Raw genomic sequence first — 22036 nt, forward strand, 5'->3', positions numbered from 1 at the left:
TGCCAGGCAATCTGTGCACCAAGAAGCAACAACTCAAATGTACTCAAAAATGGAAAGTGAATCAAATGAGAGAACCATTCCGTAAGCTCAACAGATACCACCACAAACACAATGGTATGAACCCATCGCCCATAGTAGAATCAAGACACACGAATCTAACACAAAGAACCATAACCCAACATAACTCCATTGTAATGTGTGACCCCATCCAAACACTGGTCCATATGAAATACCTCGAGTCCTAATGCTCAAAATCAACAACCACACGTAATTTGACATCAAGTACACGACTATACCCATGGAGAAACTAATAGCACAATATACTACAACCCGAAAAGACCATAACCAAGGCGCAATCAACCATTCAACACCCCGAGAGCCATCTCGCTCGAATTTCGCTACAAGGGCCAAACAGAACCACTTCATTTGTACATATAACTAACAGATCACAACCCATCGTAGCATATAAGTGTAACACATAGAATATATTAGAACACGAACAAGCTCAACTCTAACTGAATGACACCCCCCCCCAACAATAATAGTGCTGACTCAACAAATTCGGCCTAGTATAGAATATACATCATCATTGGGCCTACTAATGGGCCCCCATATCAACTCCGATCATCTACAGCTGGATAAATAACCCTCCAAAAGTCCACAATGACCTAGCCATAACACATACTATTAGCTGTCTAAATTTGTCCATGCCTTCACAGTCCGTAACCAAGGAACAATTTTTCTCTATGAACTCCAGTCTCCAAATCCCTAGAATACCAGAATCACCATATCCGATCCCAACTCGACCACTCAAGTGACTGACACATTCTTCATATACCATCATTTCACGAGAAATACTTCCAAAAGTCTTCTGCGCCATGTAGAAAAATCAGAACATGGGCAGTCGACCGACCTGGCGAGTACCGCAATACAAATGAAGCATCCGAAAGTCAAAACATAGTGTGTCTTCTGAATCACGCACCCTTCACAGGTGATACCAGATACTGCTAACATTTCTCTAAACATCTGAAACCATCCATGCTATCAAGAACTCATGACCTTCCCTTCAAAACGGAACCACAAACTTGTACATGCACATCTCAACCCCACATGACGCACCACCTTTATCATACCATAATATGAGAGCACGTGAATCCCCTTATCAACTCTGAGTCACAAGCAAAACACATACTCGATCAGCCAGAAAACTTCCACCTGATCCCATCCAAGAAAAAAACACAACCTCGCAAAAACTCCTAGTGCCAGTAGAAAATATCCATCTCAAGTTGTGGTAGAAATCATAGGGAACTCTTCGAAACCCATTAGCACAAGACCAAGACATCAGAACTGAATCTCTCTACTCAACCAAGTCACGCAGATTTCCAAGCCCAAGAGTATTGTTGCAAGGCATAAGGAAGCCACCACCATATAATAAGAACCAAAAGAATCGATCATATCCACTCATACTGATCCAACTTACTACCAAGCTGCTCTATTTCTCCGAGTACCTTCTCAATTACCTTTAAGTTAACACTTCTCCTTGCCAGTAGACTACGACCCTTAACCCAATGCTCACCACAAGATATCCTAGCATAAAACCATATCGCCCTAAAGCCCATGAGACGTTATATTCCCTCTTAAGCACCAAAATACCGCATTCAATATACCCACTCCGAAGAGACCTTTACTGAACCTAAAGATGTTTCCTTAAAATCTATGGTACAGAAATGTAGAGTCCAATAATGATACATAAATACCGCCAGTACCGACCCCATCCAATGCAAATCTCAGATCTTAGCCATATACAAATCCAAATATTTCTCAAATGCCACATATGAATCTTGAACTCTTTAGAACCTTCTCGAGAGTTATCCACCCCATTCAAATCTCAAATGCACTGCCCAAACGAGCCGAACGACCTATGCTTCATTAGCACACCAACACCCAAAGAAATAATCCACACCTCTAAGAAACAGAGTGAATCATTTTTCTTAGTACATTACATCCATCACGAATAGCAAACCTAAAACATTTCAGACTTCCATAAACATCCGATAACTCACAATACCGATACTCTATAACTACCATAATCCCGTACTGAGATTCAACTAAATCATTCATAAGCTCATGCAACACAGACCATAAAATACCTCAATTCATCTGCTAAGCTTGCATTCATCCTGGTGATAGTCAAGTCGACTTTCTCAACCGATCAAAACTCAAATCGCAACACATATAACCCATTGGTATAAAGAAACTCTCCACACAACATCATAAGGTTCACACATCCGTAAACCACCCCGCAGGTGATAACCCACCTGCTTAGCCTAACATTGGCATTTCACTACACCCTACCATGGCCACAACCACCATGCTATCACTTAATCTTCCCGAGTCTAAACTCGTCAACAAGACATAAGAATCTACTCCATCCCATAACTGGACAATATGAAAGATCCCTCATCACGATCATAACTGGAGACTGTACAATATATCAAGACATAAATCAAGCATCTAATAGTCCTTTTCACATCCCAAGCAACCCTTCTCGTCCATCAAAGCGATCTAAACACATCTCTCGGTCATCTCATATTCATCATCTAGTCATCCAACCACTCACCGAGCCATAAATCTCATTCCTAAGGATACTCCACACATATAAGACCAAAAAGGAAGGTTTAAATAACTAAAACCACCGAGCCCAAGCTACGGTCCAACCCTGGCCTCAAGTCCTCCGGACTGGCCTATTGCAAAAATACAGAAAATATATCTCGCACATCATCCATGGAATCACAAGTCGTCGATGAACATCTGATACCGAGCGCTCACATACGCATACGAGTGAGTGGAAGGAATTCAAAAAGATACGCTTCAAGATGAATCAATGTCGCACAATAAGGAAAAGAAAGATGTGAAGTTTACCCTAAATGCCCTGTAGCCTCTCCAAGATAGGTATGGACGTCATCATACCGATCCCCAAGACTCTACTAGATACTTGCTCATGACTTGTAGAACCTATGAACCTAGAGCTCTGATACCAACTTGTCACGACCTAAAATTCAGCTAGTCGTGATGGCACCTAACCTATCTTGCTAAGTAAGCCAAATAACACTTAACACAACTCAAATAAGAATAATAGGAATCAATGAGTAAATTAATTGAATTTCTATACAAAAATCCCAAGGCTTGATAGTATAAATTATGAGCTTCTAAGACTTAGAATTTACAAAGCTGGTGAGAAATAAATACATCATCAGTTCGAAATATACATAAACAGCTTTACAAACCTAAAGCTACCAAGGACAAGTAGCAGCTATATCCGTAAAAAAACATGTAAATCTTCAATGCCATCTCCCACCATAAACAACAACATCAGCTCCAAGATCTGTACGTAAGGTACATAAGTATAGTATGAGTACAACCGATCCCGTGTACTCAATAAGTAACAAACCTAACCTTAGGTTAAAAAAAGTGACGAGCTCGGAAGATAGTCGGAGTTCAACATCAATAGCCAATAATTGTTCATAATAGTATAGTAAAGATAGCAAAGAGATATAATTCCCAGCTCGTTCACAGATACGAAAAAGTAGACATGCTTTTCAAGTATAACAGTCCTAGTCCAAATCTTACAACTGAAATCAATTAAATATGAGTTTATCAAAGAAATATGTTTTTTCCAATTTACCACATCATATAAGACTTTTTATTTACCAATTAGCATGAGGAAAATGCTTCTCTATGCCTACATGTCAAATATACATGTCAAATAATCAGATGTTATATCACTGTCTAGCATGAGGAAGGTACATCTCTATGCCTACATGTCCGATATACATGCAAAGTAATAATATGCCATGTCGCTGTTTAGCATGAGGAAAGTACATCTTCATGCCTACATGTATGATATACACGTGAAGAACTCAGTTTCACAACGGACTCATTAAGTACACACAATCTTAGCACACTCTAGGTGCCTCACTCAAATGCCCCAACAACATTACCATCGATCCATCAAAATAATCACACTTAGCTCTGTATGGGTGCTTGGCATTACTGCCCATCATCAAAACACGTATATGAAATATTATGCATACGCTCACTGCTGGCATGTCAGACTCCGGAGGAGCATATCCTACCCAAGCACTAATCATAATCACTTAGCCCATATGGTGGAGCCTGGTGCCCGCATAGCCTCAAATCAGTACAGCTTAGTCTAATGTGGGGCTTGGCATACGCGTCACCTCAATATCAATATAGCCGTTGCGGCATGAAACCTGATCCAAATATCAATATAAATACGGCGCTATGACCCACATCAGTCATGAATCCGATCAAGTCTCAATATGCAGACATCTCACAGAAACACAATCCAGTTACATAACACGGGATAACACAAGATGTCTTAAATATAATTCAAACTCGTGTCATGTACATGGACACCAATAACATGTGAGAAAACTTATATAAAGTGAACAGAGACCAAGATATAGCATGCGGGTATAACTATCATGACTATAAAATATGACTACGGCTAAGGCAAATAGTTTAACATGGCAAAAATAGCTCTATCATGTCTCAAACAATTGAACATGTAGCCTAGTCATGATTTCTAACTTGAATAATATCTCACGTAGTCACATAAATGGGGAAAGCATGATATCAATGAAGCATGATAGCAAAATAAGTCATGTAATAGCCTAAGAACTACCTGCATCATAAATACCTCAGTGCACGCACCCGCACCTGTCACCTAGCATGTGCGTCACCCCTAACCCATCTCAATTATCATAGTTCTTAGGGATATTTACCCTCAAATCCAAGTTTAGAGAAGTTACTAATCTCAAACAAGCCAAGTCAATTATAGAGCAAGCTAATTGATACTCTAGAAATGACATCCCACACAAATCAACCTCCGAACGGCTAGAAACTAACCAAAAGCAACATAAAATATCAAATAATGCCAAAGGAAACAAACTCAATCAATAAAGGTCAAATCTTTAATCAAAATCTCAAAGTCAACCGAAGAGCCTAACCCGGGTCCGTACCTCGAAACCCGACAAAACTCAAAAAATCCGACAACCCGTTCAATTACGAGTCCAACCATACTAATTTCTCACAAATTCGATTCCGAATCGATGTTCAAAACTCAAAATTTCACTTTTGGAATGTTTTGGACAAAACAACCAATTTCTCTTTTGAAATCATCAATCAAATGCCAAAAACAAAGATAGAATCACGAAATATAATCAAAACTGAGTAGAAAATACTTACCCAAAACCATGTGGCAAAAATCGCCTCCAAATCCGAGCTCACCAACTCAAAATATGATAAAGTAACTCAAAGGTTCGAAATAGAGCACTTTATACATTGCTCTAGGGTATCCTTCGCGATCACTGAAGATGCCTCACGTTTGCGAAGAACAAACTCGCTGCCCATAGAAAATACTCTTCGTGTTCGCGGCACACACCTCACGAACGTGATGAAAAAATGGCGCCAACCTTCGCGAACACGGCAATGACTAGGCAGATGCGATGAACAAAGCTCCCAGCTCCCACATTGCAACGCGATCGCAAACATACGCATACGAACGAGATGGTCTGACAACTCAAGCCCCGCGAACGCACTATGCATGTTGTGAATGCGTAGAGGAAAAATGGCCAGCTCCAGATTACACAACGCAACCACGTCCACAATATCGCGATAGCGAAGACCATCTGCGACACCAGAAAACCAACAATTCAAAATGAAAGGAAATAGTTTGAAATTGATTTGAAACTCACCCGAGCCTATTGGGACCCCGTCCGAACATACCAACAAGTCCCAAACCATAATACAGACCTACTCAAGGCCTCAAATCACATATAACAACAACAAAAAGATGAATCGCGCCTGAATTCAAACTTGATGAACTTTTAAACTTTCAACTTCCAAAACTTGTGCCGAACCATACCAAATCAACTCGAAATGATCTTAAATTTTGTACACAAGTTTCAAATGACATAACGAGCCTATTCCAACTCCTGAAACAACAATCTGAATCCGATATCATCAAAGTCAACTCTCGATCAAACCTACGAACTTTCCAAACATTCAAACTGCCAACTTTTGCCAATTAATGCTAAAACCTTCAAGAAACATCCAAATGCAAATCCGAGAATACACCCAACTTCAAAATCACCATCCGGACTTAAAGGAACCATCAAAACTCCGATCCGGGGTCAAATACAATAAAAGTCAAACTTTGTCAACTCTTCTAACTTAAAGCTTTCTAGATGAGAATCATTCTTTCGAATCAATCCTGAATCACCTGAAAACCAAAATTGACGATTCACACAACTCATAATATATCAATGAAGCTACTCAAGACTTTAAACAACTGAATAGAAAGCAAATACTCAAATGATCGATTGGGTCATTACAACCACTTGGATCCAATCAAACATGTGTACAAGTCCAAAAATATCTTACGAACCTAGCGGAATGGTCAAATTACCGATCCGATATTGTTTACAAAGAACGTTGATCGTGATCAACTCAAGCTTTAGTTTAAGTCAAAAATTATATATTTATTTTAAACGTTTCACATAATATCTTTCCGAAAAAATAACACGGATCACGCACGCAAGCCATACATCATCAAATAAGACTAAGCCAATCAACTTTTTTTCATATACAAAGGTGTAAAAAATATTCTCTATCTAAAACCAAACACTCTCAATGATCTCTATTGATTTATTTGGTCAACACCCAAATGACCCTCCCAAAGTCCCCCCCCCCCCCCGACACCAAGAAAAGCACTATTCACTCGTCCACTCAACACATTTACCAATCACTCCCAAATCCTACTGGCCTGACAACACATCAAATCCCATAATCTCAATCCAATCCACCACCAATCTCAAAGGATGCATCTGCAAACAACCAAATTCCGGCCACCGAAAACCCAAATCAATCCACCAAAACTCAAACTATTAAGCCACAAATCAGTACCATAATTACAACAGCAATATCAGATCTTGAAAAGGATAACCTCATCAAGATAGCACTTGCATCTCCGGCGGTGCTACAGGCGCTCAAAGAAATAATTTCTAGCATTGATACCACACAAACCAACATACCATCAACAAGTACAACTCCAACACATATACTTCAGAATATTGCTAATAACTCACAATAGAAAAACATCCCAGCTCCAATCGGTACCCCATCAAATCTTCCACAAACTTCATCCAACTTTGACCCCCCTCCTAAAAAAGCACCAACCACTACTCATATAGCACCACCAGTTCTAAATAGTCATAAAATAATTGGTCAAGACAATACAGAGCATAATAAAAATAATCAATCACAGCAGAGGAATCCCATTGCCGGAGGAAAGGCTAAACCCCATGTTCCATCTAAGACAACCTTTGCACCTGCAATCCAAGAAACTCTTTCCTCTACATTAGCTAACACATCAACGATTGAAATCCAGCATGGTACTCATCTTGGTAAGCTGGCTATTTTTTTCTTGGTAGAAGATTATTTAGTTAAACTAGCTAATGATTGCAGAATGACAATAGTTGGTAAATTCATAAAAGGGAAACCCAATATGGATGAGCTCAGAAAATTATTTGTTAGTCAGTTTCAACTCAAAGGAACAGTGAAGATTGCCTATTATGATTATTAGACTGTGTACCTTTACTTCACTAATGAGACTGATCTGAATTACATCTACTTTAAACCTTTTATAAATATCGGGCCATGCACTATGAAAATTTTAAAGTGGACTCCAGACTTCAAACCAGAATAAGAGACTTCAATTGTTCTAGTTTGGATTTTAGTTCACAAGCTACCTTGGCACTTATTTAGATGGGATGTTATATCCATGATGGCGAGTTTTATAGGGAATGTAGTTTCTCCTAATCTAGATACATATTCTAAGTCAAGGGGGAATGTAGCAAAGATCAAGGTTGAGATTGATCTTCTCAATCCAAGGCTGGACTCGATATGGTTGGGATTTAAAAGACCAGATGGCACGGATGGTGGCAGATGGCTGTAAGTTGAATATGAAGGGGCCCCTGCCTATTGTTAATATTGCAAGATGCAGGGAAATGAAGAGAAGAACTGTAGGAATAAAGTAGTTGATGAGACAAATAAAAGTATAAGAAAGGAAGTTGAAAATACTAGAATGGTTAATGATACACCAAAAGAGCAAGATGATGGGTTCCAAGAAGTTCAAAGAAGGAAGAATGACAGGAAGAACTCTGGGATAGTCATTAGGGAACCTAATCCGTCAAAGCTTACAAATGAAAATCTGTCTGTGGTCTAGGGCAAAGGCAAGAGTGTTGCAAATAGAGTTAATGGGCGGACTGAATCTGCTCCAAAGTTCCACAAGGCAAAAGCTAAACCACCGTGAGAATGTGAGTACTTTGAATCTACTCCTAAACATCAACAAGAAGCAACTGATATTGAAAAGTCTCGAAGGGGTAATACAAAGAAGGTTCACAATATTAGAGAGGAACAGAAAGAGAGAAATAAGCAACTAGTTAATCAACAAGCAAGCAAAACAAATAGAAGAAAAACCAAGAAAAACAAAAACAAATAGTCCATTGGGAAGATCAAATAGTGATAGAGGAAAAGGTACAGTCAACATCCAAAGCACAAAAAGGAACAAGCTGATCAAATCCATCTTAGTTCACCATCCAGTCAAGAGGAAAAAAAAACAGAGAAAATACAAAATCTCCCACAGTTACTAGCAAGCCAAATATTCAAACAAACATCACTATTTCTGAATCTGATCATCACGAAAGTGAAGATCCAAATGATCAAAAAGATGAGAAACTAAGTACTGAAGAGGAAGATGATACAGACAGCAGTGAAAAGGACTATGAAAGTATGGAAGATAACTCTGATAGTGATGAAGAAGCCGAACAGGAAGCACAAGCCTTAATTCCCAAGCCACCAAAAAATGAATTAAACCAAGCATTTGGAGAAGTTACAGACACCATGAATCTCTTACCAAGAGGCTTGCAATCCTCTAGAAGAGGATGAGCAACCAGAGGCAAAAACGTGGTAAATCAAGTGCGCAAACAATTGTGACTAGATCACAGTTCAAAAACACCAAAAAAATCCTTTTTTAATAATTAAGTCTCTCATTTGGAATGTGAGGGGCATCAGAACACAGGGTACCTTTAAGAGACTTAAACAATTAATAAGGAGACATAAAATTCCATTTATGACTCTTATGGAACCTTTCTGTAGGAGATCGAGGATTCACCAATTTAGTAGATGGCTTGGATATCACTTTACATATTCCAATTGTAATAACAAAATCTGGCTACTTTGTGATCAACGATGGGATTGTGCAGTTCTTCAGGACACTAAACAACAACTTACATGTTGCATTAGTGATCAAGAAGAAACTTTCATTGTGACAGTTGTTTATGCAAAATGTAAGCAGCACCAAAGGGAGTCATTATGGGAGGACTTGAGAAACATGGCACAAAATATCACTCTTCCTTGGATAATAGCTGGAGATTTCAATTGTATCTTGGATCCTAGGGAGAAGAAGGGGGAAATGCACACAGAATGACAGACATCATGCCTTTTTTTAAATTGCATCTCTGATTGCTCTTTGATTGATGCTGGGTACATTGGCTCAACTTTTACATGGTGCAACGGTAGAAGTCAAAGAAAGAGGGTACGAGAAAGATTGGACAGAGTTCTTATGAACTATGATTGGACTCAGAGATTTGTCGACACCACCATTACATATTTGGTAATTAGGACAGGTGCTGATAACAATTGCTTCACCACAGACTTCCTTTCAAACATATTTCAGGTTCTTGGATTTCTGGACTACTGAACCTGAATTTAATGAGGTAGTGAAATAGGCTTGGGATGAAGAGGTAACAGGATCCCCTCTTTGGATATTTCACCTTAAGCTTAAAAATACTTGTAAAAAATTATCTTGGTGGTCCAAACAATGTGTTGGAAATATTTTTGATAAGACAAAGGATATGGAGAACAAGATAGCTGAACTGGAGGAATTGTGTATTCAAGACAACACCGATATGAATAGAATGGCATTGAACAATGCCAATGCCCAGCTGATTCTTCACACAAAAAAGGAAGAAGCCTTTTGGAGACAAAAATTAGGGATGAAATGGTTCAAGGAAGGAGATTCTAATACGAAATTCTTTCATTAGATGATCAATGCCAAAAGGAGAAGGCTGAATATCAAGAAGATTAGAAATGCAGACAACACATGGGTTGAAGGAAATAAGAAGTGGCTAAGGAGTCACTAGCTTTCTTTGAAGAACAATTCACTGAGTAAAACCAACAGAAGGATCTTAATATACTGAATTGTTTTCCTAGAGTGATAACTGAGGATGACAATGATATTCTAGGAGAACCCCCCACAGTGAAAGAAGTAAAGGATGCAGTCTTTAACATGAGCCCTGATAGTGTACCTGGGCCAGATAGAGTTTCTGGGAAGATTTATCAACATTGCTGGGATATAATCTCAGTAGATTTATTTAACATAGTTTGTGACTTTTTTGCAGGTACATAACTACCTAGATCTATAACTCATACATGTCTTATCTTACTACCTAAGGTAGACAGTCCCCAGAGATTTACTGAATTGAGGCCCATCAGTCTTAGCAATTTCATCTGCAAAATTATTTCTAAATTGCTGAATTCCAGGATCTCACAAATCATTCACAAGGTGGTATCTCCAAATCAGGCTGGCTTCTTGAAGGGTAGATCTATCTCGGACAATATTATGCTCACTCGATAAATGGTACATAATATCAAGAAACCCAACACAAATGGTAATGTTGTCTTGAAACTAGGTATGGCAAAAGCTTTTGATAAGATGGATTGGACTTACTTGTGTCAAGCTCTAAGGAAATTTTGATTTTCAGAAGAACGGATTTTCATGATCTGGAGATTGATTTCTAATAACTGGTATTCTATTAATATTAACGGAGGAAGGCATGGATTCTTTAAATCATGCAGAGGGATCAAGCAAGGAGATCCCATATCTCCTTCACTATTCATTATTAGAGCAGAGCTTCTATCTGTACTCATGGAGCAGTTGAAAGAGGATAACTTTATTCATTATTTAGTGGATAGAGGTAGCCTTATTATCACTCATCTAAGCTTTGCAGATGACACAATCCTTTTTTTTATCTAGAGATCCTTTATCACTCATGGCTCTGATGAAGAAGCTCTCAACATATGAGAAATGCTCGGGCCAACTAGTAAACAAGAGCAAGTCATGCTTCTTACTAGCACCCAACGCCTCACAATCCATGATTGAAGACATCAAACAACTAACTGGCTTCAACAACTCCAAGTTTCCATTCAATTACTTAGGAGCTTCTATTTACTCGGGCAGGAAGAAAGTTATGTATTTTAGGGAATTGGTCTCTAGAGTGGCTTCCAGAATGTAAGGATGGCAGGGCAAAATGCTTTGTTATGGAGGAAGAGCTACTCTGATTAAAGTTGCACTTCAATCTATTCCATTCACATATCATCAGTAATCCAAATTCCTAAGACGACAACTGCTCAAATAGAAAGAATTATGGCTAATTTTTTCTGGAGTGAACTAGAAGGGAAGAAGAAGTTAAACTGGGTATCATGAAAAAAATTGTGCTTTCCTACTAATGAAGGTGGAGTTGGATTCAGATCTATCCAAGAAGTAAGCCAAGCTCAAGGGGCCAAAGCTTGATGGAACTTTAGGACCAAAGATTCTCTATGGAGGAAGTTTCTTGAAGAAAAATACTGTCCAAGAGCCTATCTTGTTGCTAAAAGGTGGGCTCCTGGACAGTCCCATACATGGAGGAGGTTGCTTGAATCAAGGAAGGAATGTGAGAAGCTGATTGTTTGGAAGGTGGCCAAAGGAAATATTTCTTTTTGGTGGGATAATTGGATTGGAACTGGACCTCTGGCCAAATTCGCTCCTCAATTATGCAAGTCCAAGAAGACAAAAGTCTATGAATACATACTCAATGGAATATGCAACATAGCTAAGTTGTATGATATTATACCTATGAATATGGTACACCAGATCAAAGACATTGAAATATACACCAACACAGAGGACTTTCCCGTCTAGATTCCTAATGAGCATGGACTTTTTTCAGCTAAATCAACTTGGCAAACACTGAGAAGATCTAGAAATACAACATTCACAGCAACAAATGTTTGGCACCTCAGTATTCCTTTTAAAGTATCTTTTTGTATGACAAGAGTGTTGACTACTAAATTACCTACTGATGTTGCCATGCAGAGATTTAATATCTATGGCCCATCTAGGTGCATATGTTGCAGAAGTAGAGGCACAGAAGATGTTGATCATTTACTTAGAGGAGGGAACTTGCTACTACTGTCTGGGAATATTTCTATGGTGTATGTGGAATAAGTATCAGACAAGGGAGCCTTAGGAACATTTTAATCCACTGGTGGTTGGCCAACTCCAGAAATAAAGTACATTCTCTCCTTTTTCAATTCTTGCCTTCTATTATTTGTTGGGAATTATGGAAAGCAAGATGTAGTCATAAATACGAAGACATCAGAAGTAACCCTAGGGGTGTTATACATCAAGTATGCTACTTGATAAGAAGGATATTGTCTACACAATTTCCCAATCTGCAACAACATGAACAATGGAGTGTTGCATGCCAACAAATTGAGAAGCTTAAACCCATAATTCACATCAAGAGACTTAGGTAGATTGCACCAAGTCCTGGCAGGTTCAAACTGAACACCAATGGATGCAGTAAAGGCAATCTAGGCAGTGCAGGAGGAGGGGGTATTATTAGAGCTTAAAATGAGCAATTAATCATGGCTTATTCGGAATTCTATGGTATTTGCTCTAACAATATTGCCGAGGCCAAAGCCATTCTCAATGGAAAGTATTGGTGTATCAAAAATGGGTATACCAATGTGGTGGTGGAATCAATCTCCCAGATTATTATTAAAATGATCAATGGAACAACAACAATAGCATGACAGGCAGCACATCTCATCTGGAAGATCAAAGACCTAAGAGTTCATGGGAACTTTGTCTTTCAACATTGCTACAGAGAAGTCAATTCCATAGATGATTTTATTGCTAATATGGGAGAGCACAAAAAGCAGAATTCTTTCTTCACACAAGATTTAATTCTCCCCTTTGAAGTTAAAAACTTTTTGAAGAATGATATCAAAAGAGTTCCTGTTTTTCGTATCAGGCCACAACGAAAGAACATTACTTTTGATTATGGTTAATTTAGGCATAAGTTATCAGGTTCTTACTTTTTTGCAAAACTATAGGAAACACTTTGTTGGAAAGGTTTTCCTTACTAATGTAATAGCAACTCTTAGGGGATTCTTTTTGTATAAGGATGAAATCTTCATCCTTCATGTAACTCAAGGAGGACTGGACAAATATCCAATCCCCCTCTCTGTGTAATTTTTTGGAAGTGCAATAGATAGGTTGGGCTTAAACCCAAGCCCAACCCCACCACAATGGTGGTTTGTTTATTAAAAAAAAAAAAAAAAAGGCTATGAGAGGTCTCGAAACACAGAAAAAGACGCTAGTGCTCAAAACCACCTATCGGGTCGTCACACTTTTATATTGGATAACTCTCTAATTCAAATATTCTACATAGCTTGTTTATGAGCACAAAATATAAAGGTTATATTGGTACATTACACATATCTTTAATTTAAGATTACAAGATTCAAAAGTATTACTTAAATTCGTGCCTAGTCAAACTAAGACACTTAGAATGAACGGATGAAGTAGTATATGTTTTAACAAACATTCATAGGAGGCGAGTACAAAGCACTGAGTAGCGCAACCAACACTTATACACTTATAACATGTACAAATATTTCTCAAAACGTGAATCATAGCTCAATAACAAAAATATACGTCCCGGCAAGCTAAGGGACTACATCAGAATTAAAAAAGAATGCTATTACAATGAAAGAATGAAAGAAGGATAATAAAAAATACAAAACAACAAACAATTAGAGTACATCAGGATAATGCGACAAAATTTACCAAAAAATAAAACAATGAAAGCAGTCAAACCTTGAGTATGATATGTTAGAGGAAACCTCTTAAAATGTAAGCTCATTATTAATTAACTGAAACATTATGGTGCGTGTGAAATAATTAACCATATTAGGAAGGAGGAGGAATTAGAGGGGGATGAGCCACACTCTTTCCGTGACTGACAAAGTACTTCTGCTTAACATGAGTTCTTTTGCTTAAGGATCTTTCTTCAGTGCCAGGGTGAGGAGCAGGAGCGCGAACGTGATTGTAAGAAGATTGTAATGAAAGATGTTTATTTAGAATCCTAGATGTGGCGGCTTCATATGGTGTGCTGATTAATAGAAAAAGAATAGTTATGGTTGCTACAACATTGCTACGTTGAGATCTCATGTTTATGATTATAATACAATTACTATGATTTGATGATCAAGTACTTAAATTATTGGGGGTATGAGGATTTAGAATTATTTTTCTGGACAAGTCTTGAAGTATTAGGAATGGACCTTTTATTGTTTTATTCACTATTGACAAAAAGGTTTTAATATATAAAAGAAAAGTTGGAAATTGAATGGGTCATCGCTTATCAAGGAGAGGAAAGGAATTTGAGCATTCATCGACCCGAATGACATGCACACGGAAATGCTACGAATTTTGGAATGTTTGGATACAAGTGAATTGAAACACAATTCACTAATTAATATTGATATAAAAGATTTTTATATTAAAAGATCATTTTTACATGTTATAATTGACAACTTATTTTATTTTTAAAGTTACAAATCCTATTTTTTTTATAAAGAGTTATGTGTAAATATCGGGTGACCCATGATAGTATAAAAGTTTATTTGCGTATATATATTAAATCTTTATGTACAACCTAGTTTCGAGTTTACAAGTTGATATGATCTTAAACCTTCTTACTCATAGCAATATATTATTTTATTTATTTATTTATTTTTCATCATGATAATTTTTACGCAATGGATTCATTAACTAGAATTTCCTTGCTTATCTAGTGGTGTCAAATTCAATGTGTTAAATTTAGGTGGATTAAAGCAGATACGAGTTGGGTCATAGCAAGTCCATGACGAAAATATTAATTCAGCTAGCCACTTTTAATCTTGCGGCTATTGAAGTTTAGCCGATATTTACAAACTTATTATTAGTATTTGTCACGTCTTTAATATATAAAAATATTTGGACAAAAACACATCTAACTAAAATGCACAGTAACTCTAGCATTTCGATTTTGAAGCTTGAACAAGTCAGTGTCGTATGCTAGAGTGTGGAATATTTAACACAACACACCAACAGTCGCGTCTCCTATTTCCACCACTCTTCAACGTTCATCATACTTTTCTACCAAATTAAAGCACCATGTAAAGTCACAACAAATTTAGAGTTATGGAAACAAAAGGTTGCATGCTGTTTACCCGTAAAACGGTATAATTGAATTTATACGTTATTTCTAGACAAGTAAACTAATTTGATCATGAAATAATTTAATAATTGAAGAAATACACAATACTTAGCCTTAGAATGTAGATAAAATAGCAAAGATGATGATTCGGTGAACACGGTTCCCGAACACAACAATGATAAGATCTAAAAGCAAGAAAGTGAAATTGTACAAAGCTTTGTACAAAATATAGCATATGTTCTTACAAGAAAATCCGTATCCTTTACAATAGTAGCTGAGCTCACAATTTATAACTACGCCTAGAAAAACAAGTTCAAGGATCATGCCCTCCATTAATGCCAATTATGAGGGTCATTGATGAAGATGTAACGTTGAGTATAAATGCGAAATTCTCTGTAATGGTCCGTCACTCTTAATGTTGTAGAATATTCCTTAGTAAATGCTACCGAGCGCAGAGCATTTAATACACTTTTATGAACGTTATCCGTCACGGTGACACGCGTAGTGGGTGCGTGTGGTCCTCAACCATCCCATCTTGAATTCCACATGTCCTCCTTTTAGTCAGCCACGTGTCATATTGTCACGCCCCAAACTCGGGGAGCGCGACCGACGCTCAACCGAGAGAACCCGGCCGAGCAAGCCTGTTAGATTTTCTTCTACCCAAACTCATCCATGAATAAAGAGGAGATGTACTCCATTAATCAAACACTGAAAAGATTTTATTAAAAACTTCCTTTTCATTCTCATTAGCAGCTTCATTCATAATTTCTAAAATATTACGAGTTTATAGAATTAATAAAAAAAATATGATTTCCAAATACTAACATTTCTAGTTCAATTCCCAACATCAACCACAAACTCATAACCTGTCTACGGAGCATCTAAGTACAATAGAAGGGTAATATGAAAATGCCAGCAACAAGGCCCCGGCTATACCTCAAAATACAGTACATGAGAAACAAAAGATACATGACCCCGAAATGAAGTGAAGCTCACCAAATCAGTTGAAAAGAGTGTACTGCTATCACTGATCAATGCCGCCTATTGTAGGACTACCTGCATCCATTAAAGATGAAATGCCCCGGGCAAAAGGGACGTTAGTACTGTCGAATAATACTAGTATATATAGCTAAAAGTCCTCTTTCAAAATATAATTCCCATATAAGAAAAGGTAACACATAGAAATAGCAAGTCACCATCCACAACATCCAAATGTCCAGTTAAAAAACATGATAATTTTCCAAATACGAACTTCATATACAATTTTTGGTTGGGAGATCATTAGCACCGATAAATCACCGTCTTTGTTAGCACGGAATTTGATCAGGCCCGATCAACTAGGCCATCTCCCAACGAACAATATGGTTTGACATATGATGCAAAAGAAAGTTGTTACCAAGAATAACACCACCATATGCGCAATATGGCGTCTGATCTCCACCTGATCAGCTAGGCAGCCTTCCCACATATACCGTGTGGGTTGACTTTTCCAATCCACAAAGGTTCCAGTTTCATCCTAATTAAGGGGAATAATATTATAATTTCCCAAAGGTTCTAATTTCATCCCAAATAAGGGAAATAATCTCAATCCATCCCTACACCGGCACATGTAGTTTCAGGGGTGGGCCTTATGACCCACCCTTCCTCGGTTTTGCTAATGATTCTCTCAAAAATATTTTTTATTTTTTTGATTTGCACACAGAGGTAACATAAATATAATTGTACATATCTCAACATCTTTCACATTGTCTAAATTCTGGTTATTATTTTCATTAATTCATAACAACAATATTTCCTTTATTCATTTGGCCATTCACAAGATATTTTATTCCTGGCACGATGGCCGTATTTCATATTTCACACTTTCACCTCTTTCAATTACAAAGATCACCATCAAATATCAACACATAGAAAATTTCAGAAATCATATACTTCCAATCCATTTGAAATGGGAACTTCAAACACAAATGTTTCTTCCCAAAGAATGAGGCATACCAACCAACAATAGAAACACACATGAAAAATCATAAACAATCAATACACCATTTATTCTTGTAATACTCTTCCCCAGAAATAACAATTTACAATTTCAACACAGGAGTATATAGAGCTCGAATCAAGATGGATATATTTATAAAGCAAAGCATTAGTTAAAGCAGCCTCTAATGGGCATGAATTGAGTACAAAAGCTCTTAGGCAAATTCTAATTTTCCAAATCACTTTTAACACAGTTGAGTCGAGGCTTATTTCATATTTTTTATCGCGTTCTCTCAAATCATTTGCACTGCTAGTCATAGTCATAACTTAAATTCTAGGTACGTTGGCCATACTCTATATCCCCAATTCAATTATTTCATTTCCAATCACCTTTAAAGGTTATCAACAATAAGACATTTCTAATCAAGACTTTAGGTACACATATGAGCAATTTTGAGTCTAAAGCATATCGAGTTTTTCTCACCCAATTGGTATACTAGTTCTCCTTTAAAACATGACTCAAAGCCACAATATTTTAATATGCAACCCATACTTTGAAACTTATGGGAACATTATGGAATTCAATTCCAAAAGAAAAAGTTTAGCCAACATACCTTGCTTTGAGCTTTCCTTAAATTACTACAACGTTCCGAAAATTCTAGCAATCCCAATCTATTTTGAGACATAACAAAATTGAACCATTAGTAGGAAGATATTCATGATCTCAGCTCATTTGAGCATTTTTTTCAAACACTAGGTGTGCCAATTTGGCTACAAGGTTTTTCTACAAGATTTCCTTTATTCCATAACCTAATCTTTACTTATTTGAGCTCAACAATCTTTCCACAAACCTTATTGGTACATATATGTATACATAATTCTCTCACACCCAATAATCATATCTCTCATGACATACTTTTAATCAAAATCCCCAATTTTAGGACTAGGGAGTAGAATCTTACCTATTAGATGAAGATCTTGTGAAATCTTCAAGCATTGGGCAAGAATTGATGAACAAAATAGCTAGGTCTTCTCCTTCTCTCTCTCTAAGATAACTCTCTCCTCTCTCTAGAAAATCACATTTTACCTTCTAAAATGACCCCCAAAGGCCTTATATCAAAATTGGATCGGATATGAAAATTTCCACAAATGACCCCCGAATACAATTATGTGATGCAATTATGCTATAGCATAATCGTTTTGTGGGCAGCATAATTGCAACATAATCAATTATGCGACAGCATAATTGCAGCATAATCAATTATGCGATAGCACAATTGCAGCATAATAGTTTGTCCGTCTCTTCTCCACTTTACGATGCTTATGCGGTCCGCGGAAAAATTTTGCGGTCGCGAAATGGATCGCAGATCCAGCCTTTGGTAATTTGGTCATACCTTTTTGTAGGTATGTCCAAATGACGAACGGTTTAAAGCGTTGGAAACTAGACACGTAGACCTTTCATTGGATAAATAATAAACCATATAACACTTAATATCAAGAGAGGTATGCTCGTTTGAAGTTAGGTATTATGTCAACTCACTTGAAACTTTATCCCACTATAAAATTTTCAACTTGACTTAGCCTTGGAGCTCTTCTTAGACCATAAACCATTCTTAATGCTCCTCATAAATATATTATCATGATCAATTATTATCATTCATATAATAGTCCTTGTCTACACATAAAATAATATAATTAGCGCACACCAACTTTCTTACTAGCGCTCATGTACTTCGAAATTTTTCGGGGTGTTACATTCTCCCTCACTTAAGAACATTCATCCTCGAATGTTTTATAAGTCACTTCTAAGAATAGAGTTATCATCCTTTTACCTCCAACCATTATACATAGGCGCTTATGACTGCATGGGTCTTATACATCCCTTCCAAAATCTCAACTTACTTATGGCCCTTAAAATTGGCTATCTTTACAAATTCATAAAAAATTCTACAGAGTTTCCCCTGTAACTGGGCCTATCCAACTTTCAGAGAATCCCAGAAATCAATCCTAACAATATATCCATTACTCAACGACACATCACAGTATATATCAACAACACCGATCTCAACATTAGGGCATTACATTAACAAAAGTGGTATCTTGACATGAAATGTACACATTTAAACCATAATGCATAGAAGGTATGTTTTTTAACCACAACCATTTGGCTCTACAAACAAGTGAGAATATTTCCTTTCCTCAACACATTCGGCTTACGAGGTGATCTCCTCGACTCACAGACTTAGCCATAGCACTTGACGGAGGCAATCTTAACTGTCAGACTTATCTAACAAGGATAGAAAATAGTTGCTCCTCATAATCCAATTATCTATTAACTTCACCTTCTTAAACATAGACACATGAAACACCGGGTACACGGAGAATAATGATAGGGAAACATCACACTCATAGTTTAGCCTATTCCCTTCAAGATTTCATATGGCCTATTGTGATTACACATACTTTACCTTTATTAGCAATTCACATAACATTTTCATAGAGAAAATCTTGAGACTAACCCGTTCACTTTCTTCAATTCTAAATCTCTACACCAAACACCTAAACTAAAACTTTTGCGACCTCCAACAATTACTCTAAGATATTCTAGCATGAATATGACCTGAAAACTTCCTATCCAATATATTAGATCAGAGGATGATGATTCTTATTTGACATACTTGAACCTTCAACCCCCATAGGTTACTTTAAATATGAACAACGAGGTTTTAGATTGGATAGAACTATTCAAGAATCCATCAATGTGTTGAGTACGGTATTTAAGGAGGTTATATCCTAAGAGACATGAAGGTTACTACCAATAGACTGACATGATTAATCGTTGTGATAACTTCATTGATTCGACACATGAGGCACAGAGTTTCCTAGTAGGTATTGATAATGTAGGGACCATGTTCATGATTTTGAGATGTAACAGAAGTGAGTCATGAAAAGGCAATCAACAATTGTTTCATTCCATTCGTGCCTTATTTGGCAATAGTAGGCCTCAAAGAGAGATAACACTTATGTGATACCAGTCGCCTCTTAGATGTAGGGAAAATTAGTTTAACTCGAAATAAGAATTTCTAGCACCCTGAATGTGATATGGGTTTCAAGATACACAAAGTTTCATTAAGCTCTTAATTGTATTTGACACAAGAAATATATGCCACAAACCCATGCGGATGAAAAAGAAGTTGAACATTTGTGAGATTATTATCATTCTGGCAACTTAACCCTTCCTGATAGCTGATTCTATATGGGAGGACTAGAGATACAACGAACCTTTATTTCAAATCAATATGCTCCCATGTTACTAGACGGTGAAAAGGATTCATGATAATATACAAAAAGGAACAAAGTGATTGATCAAACCATTGGAGCAACATACACTGGAGAAAAATAGAGTGGCTCAAGAAGGACCTCAACACTAGGCTGCTTTACATTAGATTTGATACCACATAGGTAAATAGTATGGTAGTCCGTGCATAGGCACAAGTGAGCAGATGTTATCCATTTGAATCAAAATATTCTATAAGAAATTCATCAGGTATGGTCTCTTTTTGAGAATTGAGGAAATCAAGTGGGAAGTATTACTCCTAGGGTTATATATAAATTCAAGGACATAATTATATAGCTCAATTCCACAAGAGGTTGTAAATAAGAGAATTTGTGATATAGTGGATTCACGAATAACGCATCTCGTTCAAAGAATATGTACATGCATTGTTTTGTGATTCAACATTTTGGTTAAGACCATATTTATGTAGGCCTCTTCAATATGGGTGCACATAAACAACAAGTAAAAATTATGCGGTGTTCATAACGATATAGCAAGGAGTGACTTACTTGGTAACTTTAGATTGATAGGGCAGTATCTTACTTGATTCCCCTCAACTCCACAACCATAACATATTCCAAGAGTCATTCAACACGTCCCCAAGTGGCGTTTCTTACAAATCAAACATTCCGACTTATTGGTACAAACAACCCTCTTTCGTTTCTTAGGTGCTCTTACCACATGATCCGTTGGCACGATAACATTAATAGGGATACGTACACTTCCCTTAGCAACTAATTCTCTCATTCCCTCATCGCTGACTTGAACCCGTAGGTTACTCATATGGAAAATGAGACATGATGAGGAAATTAACTTCCTACTTTGATCTCTATCGCACGATCAGGAGTATCAAAGAAGTGAGAAATTCCTAAATGTCCAAGTAGCCTCCTCGTTATAGATGTGGTCGACAACATACCGATAATAAGGACTCTACTAGACACGGCTCCGAGACATCCTAGGACACTTTAAAATCTTAGGCTCTGATACCAAGTTTGTCATGCCCCAAACTAGGGGAGCGCGACCGGCGCTCAACCGAGAGAACCCGACCGAGCAAGCCTGTTAGATTTTCTTCTACCCAAACTCATCCATGAATAAAGAGGAGCTGTACTCCATTAATCAAACACTTAAAAGATTTTATTAACAACTTCCTTGTCATTCTCATTAACAACTTCATTCATAATTTCCAAAATATTACGAGTTTATAGAATTAATAAAAAAAACATGATTTCCAAATACCAACATTTTTAGTTCAATTCCCAACATCAAC

The 22036-nt window shown here is 37.2% G+C and overlaps 1 protein-coding gene across 1 annotated transcript; it reads left to right on the plus strand.

Moving 5' to 3' along the window:
• The first annotated feature begins 8083 nt into the window (after window positions 1-8083).
• Window positions 8084-9033, plus strand: LOC138908387 (lisH domain-containing protein C1711.05-like). Its single transcript, XM_070199050.1, has 2 exons — window positions 8084-8305; window positions 8689-9033. The coding sequence occupies exons 1-2, from the start codon at window positions 8084-8086 to the stop codon at window positions 9031-9033; spliced, it is 567 nt and encodes a 188-aa protein (XP_070055151.1).
• The last annotated feature ends 13003 nt before the right edge of the window (window positions 9034-22036 follow it).

This window comes from Nicotiana tomentosiformis, chromosome 1 (genome assembly GCF_000390325.3).
Source record: "Nicotiana tomentosiformis chromosome 1, ASM39032v3, whole genome shotgun sequence".
NCBI classification, from domain to species: domain Eukaryota; kingdom Viridiplantae; phylum Streptophyta; class Magnoliopsida; order Solanales; family Solanaceae; genus Nicotiana; species Nicotiana tomentosiformis.

What these genes read in the sequence shown, in the direction of transcription:
- LOC138908387 (XM_070199050.1), top strand. Translation starts at nt 8,084, where the DNA reads ATGCAGGGAAATGAAGAGAAGAACTGTAGGAATAAAGTAGTTGATGAG. An exon ending in CAAATGAAAATCTGTCTGTG is followed by an intron (nt 8,306 to 8,688) that starts GTCTAGGGCAAA and finishes TTCACCATCCAG; the next exon opens with TCAAGAGGAAAAAAAAACAG.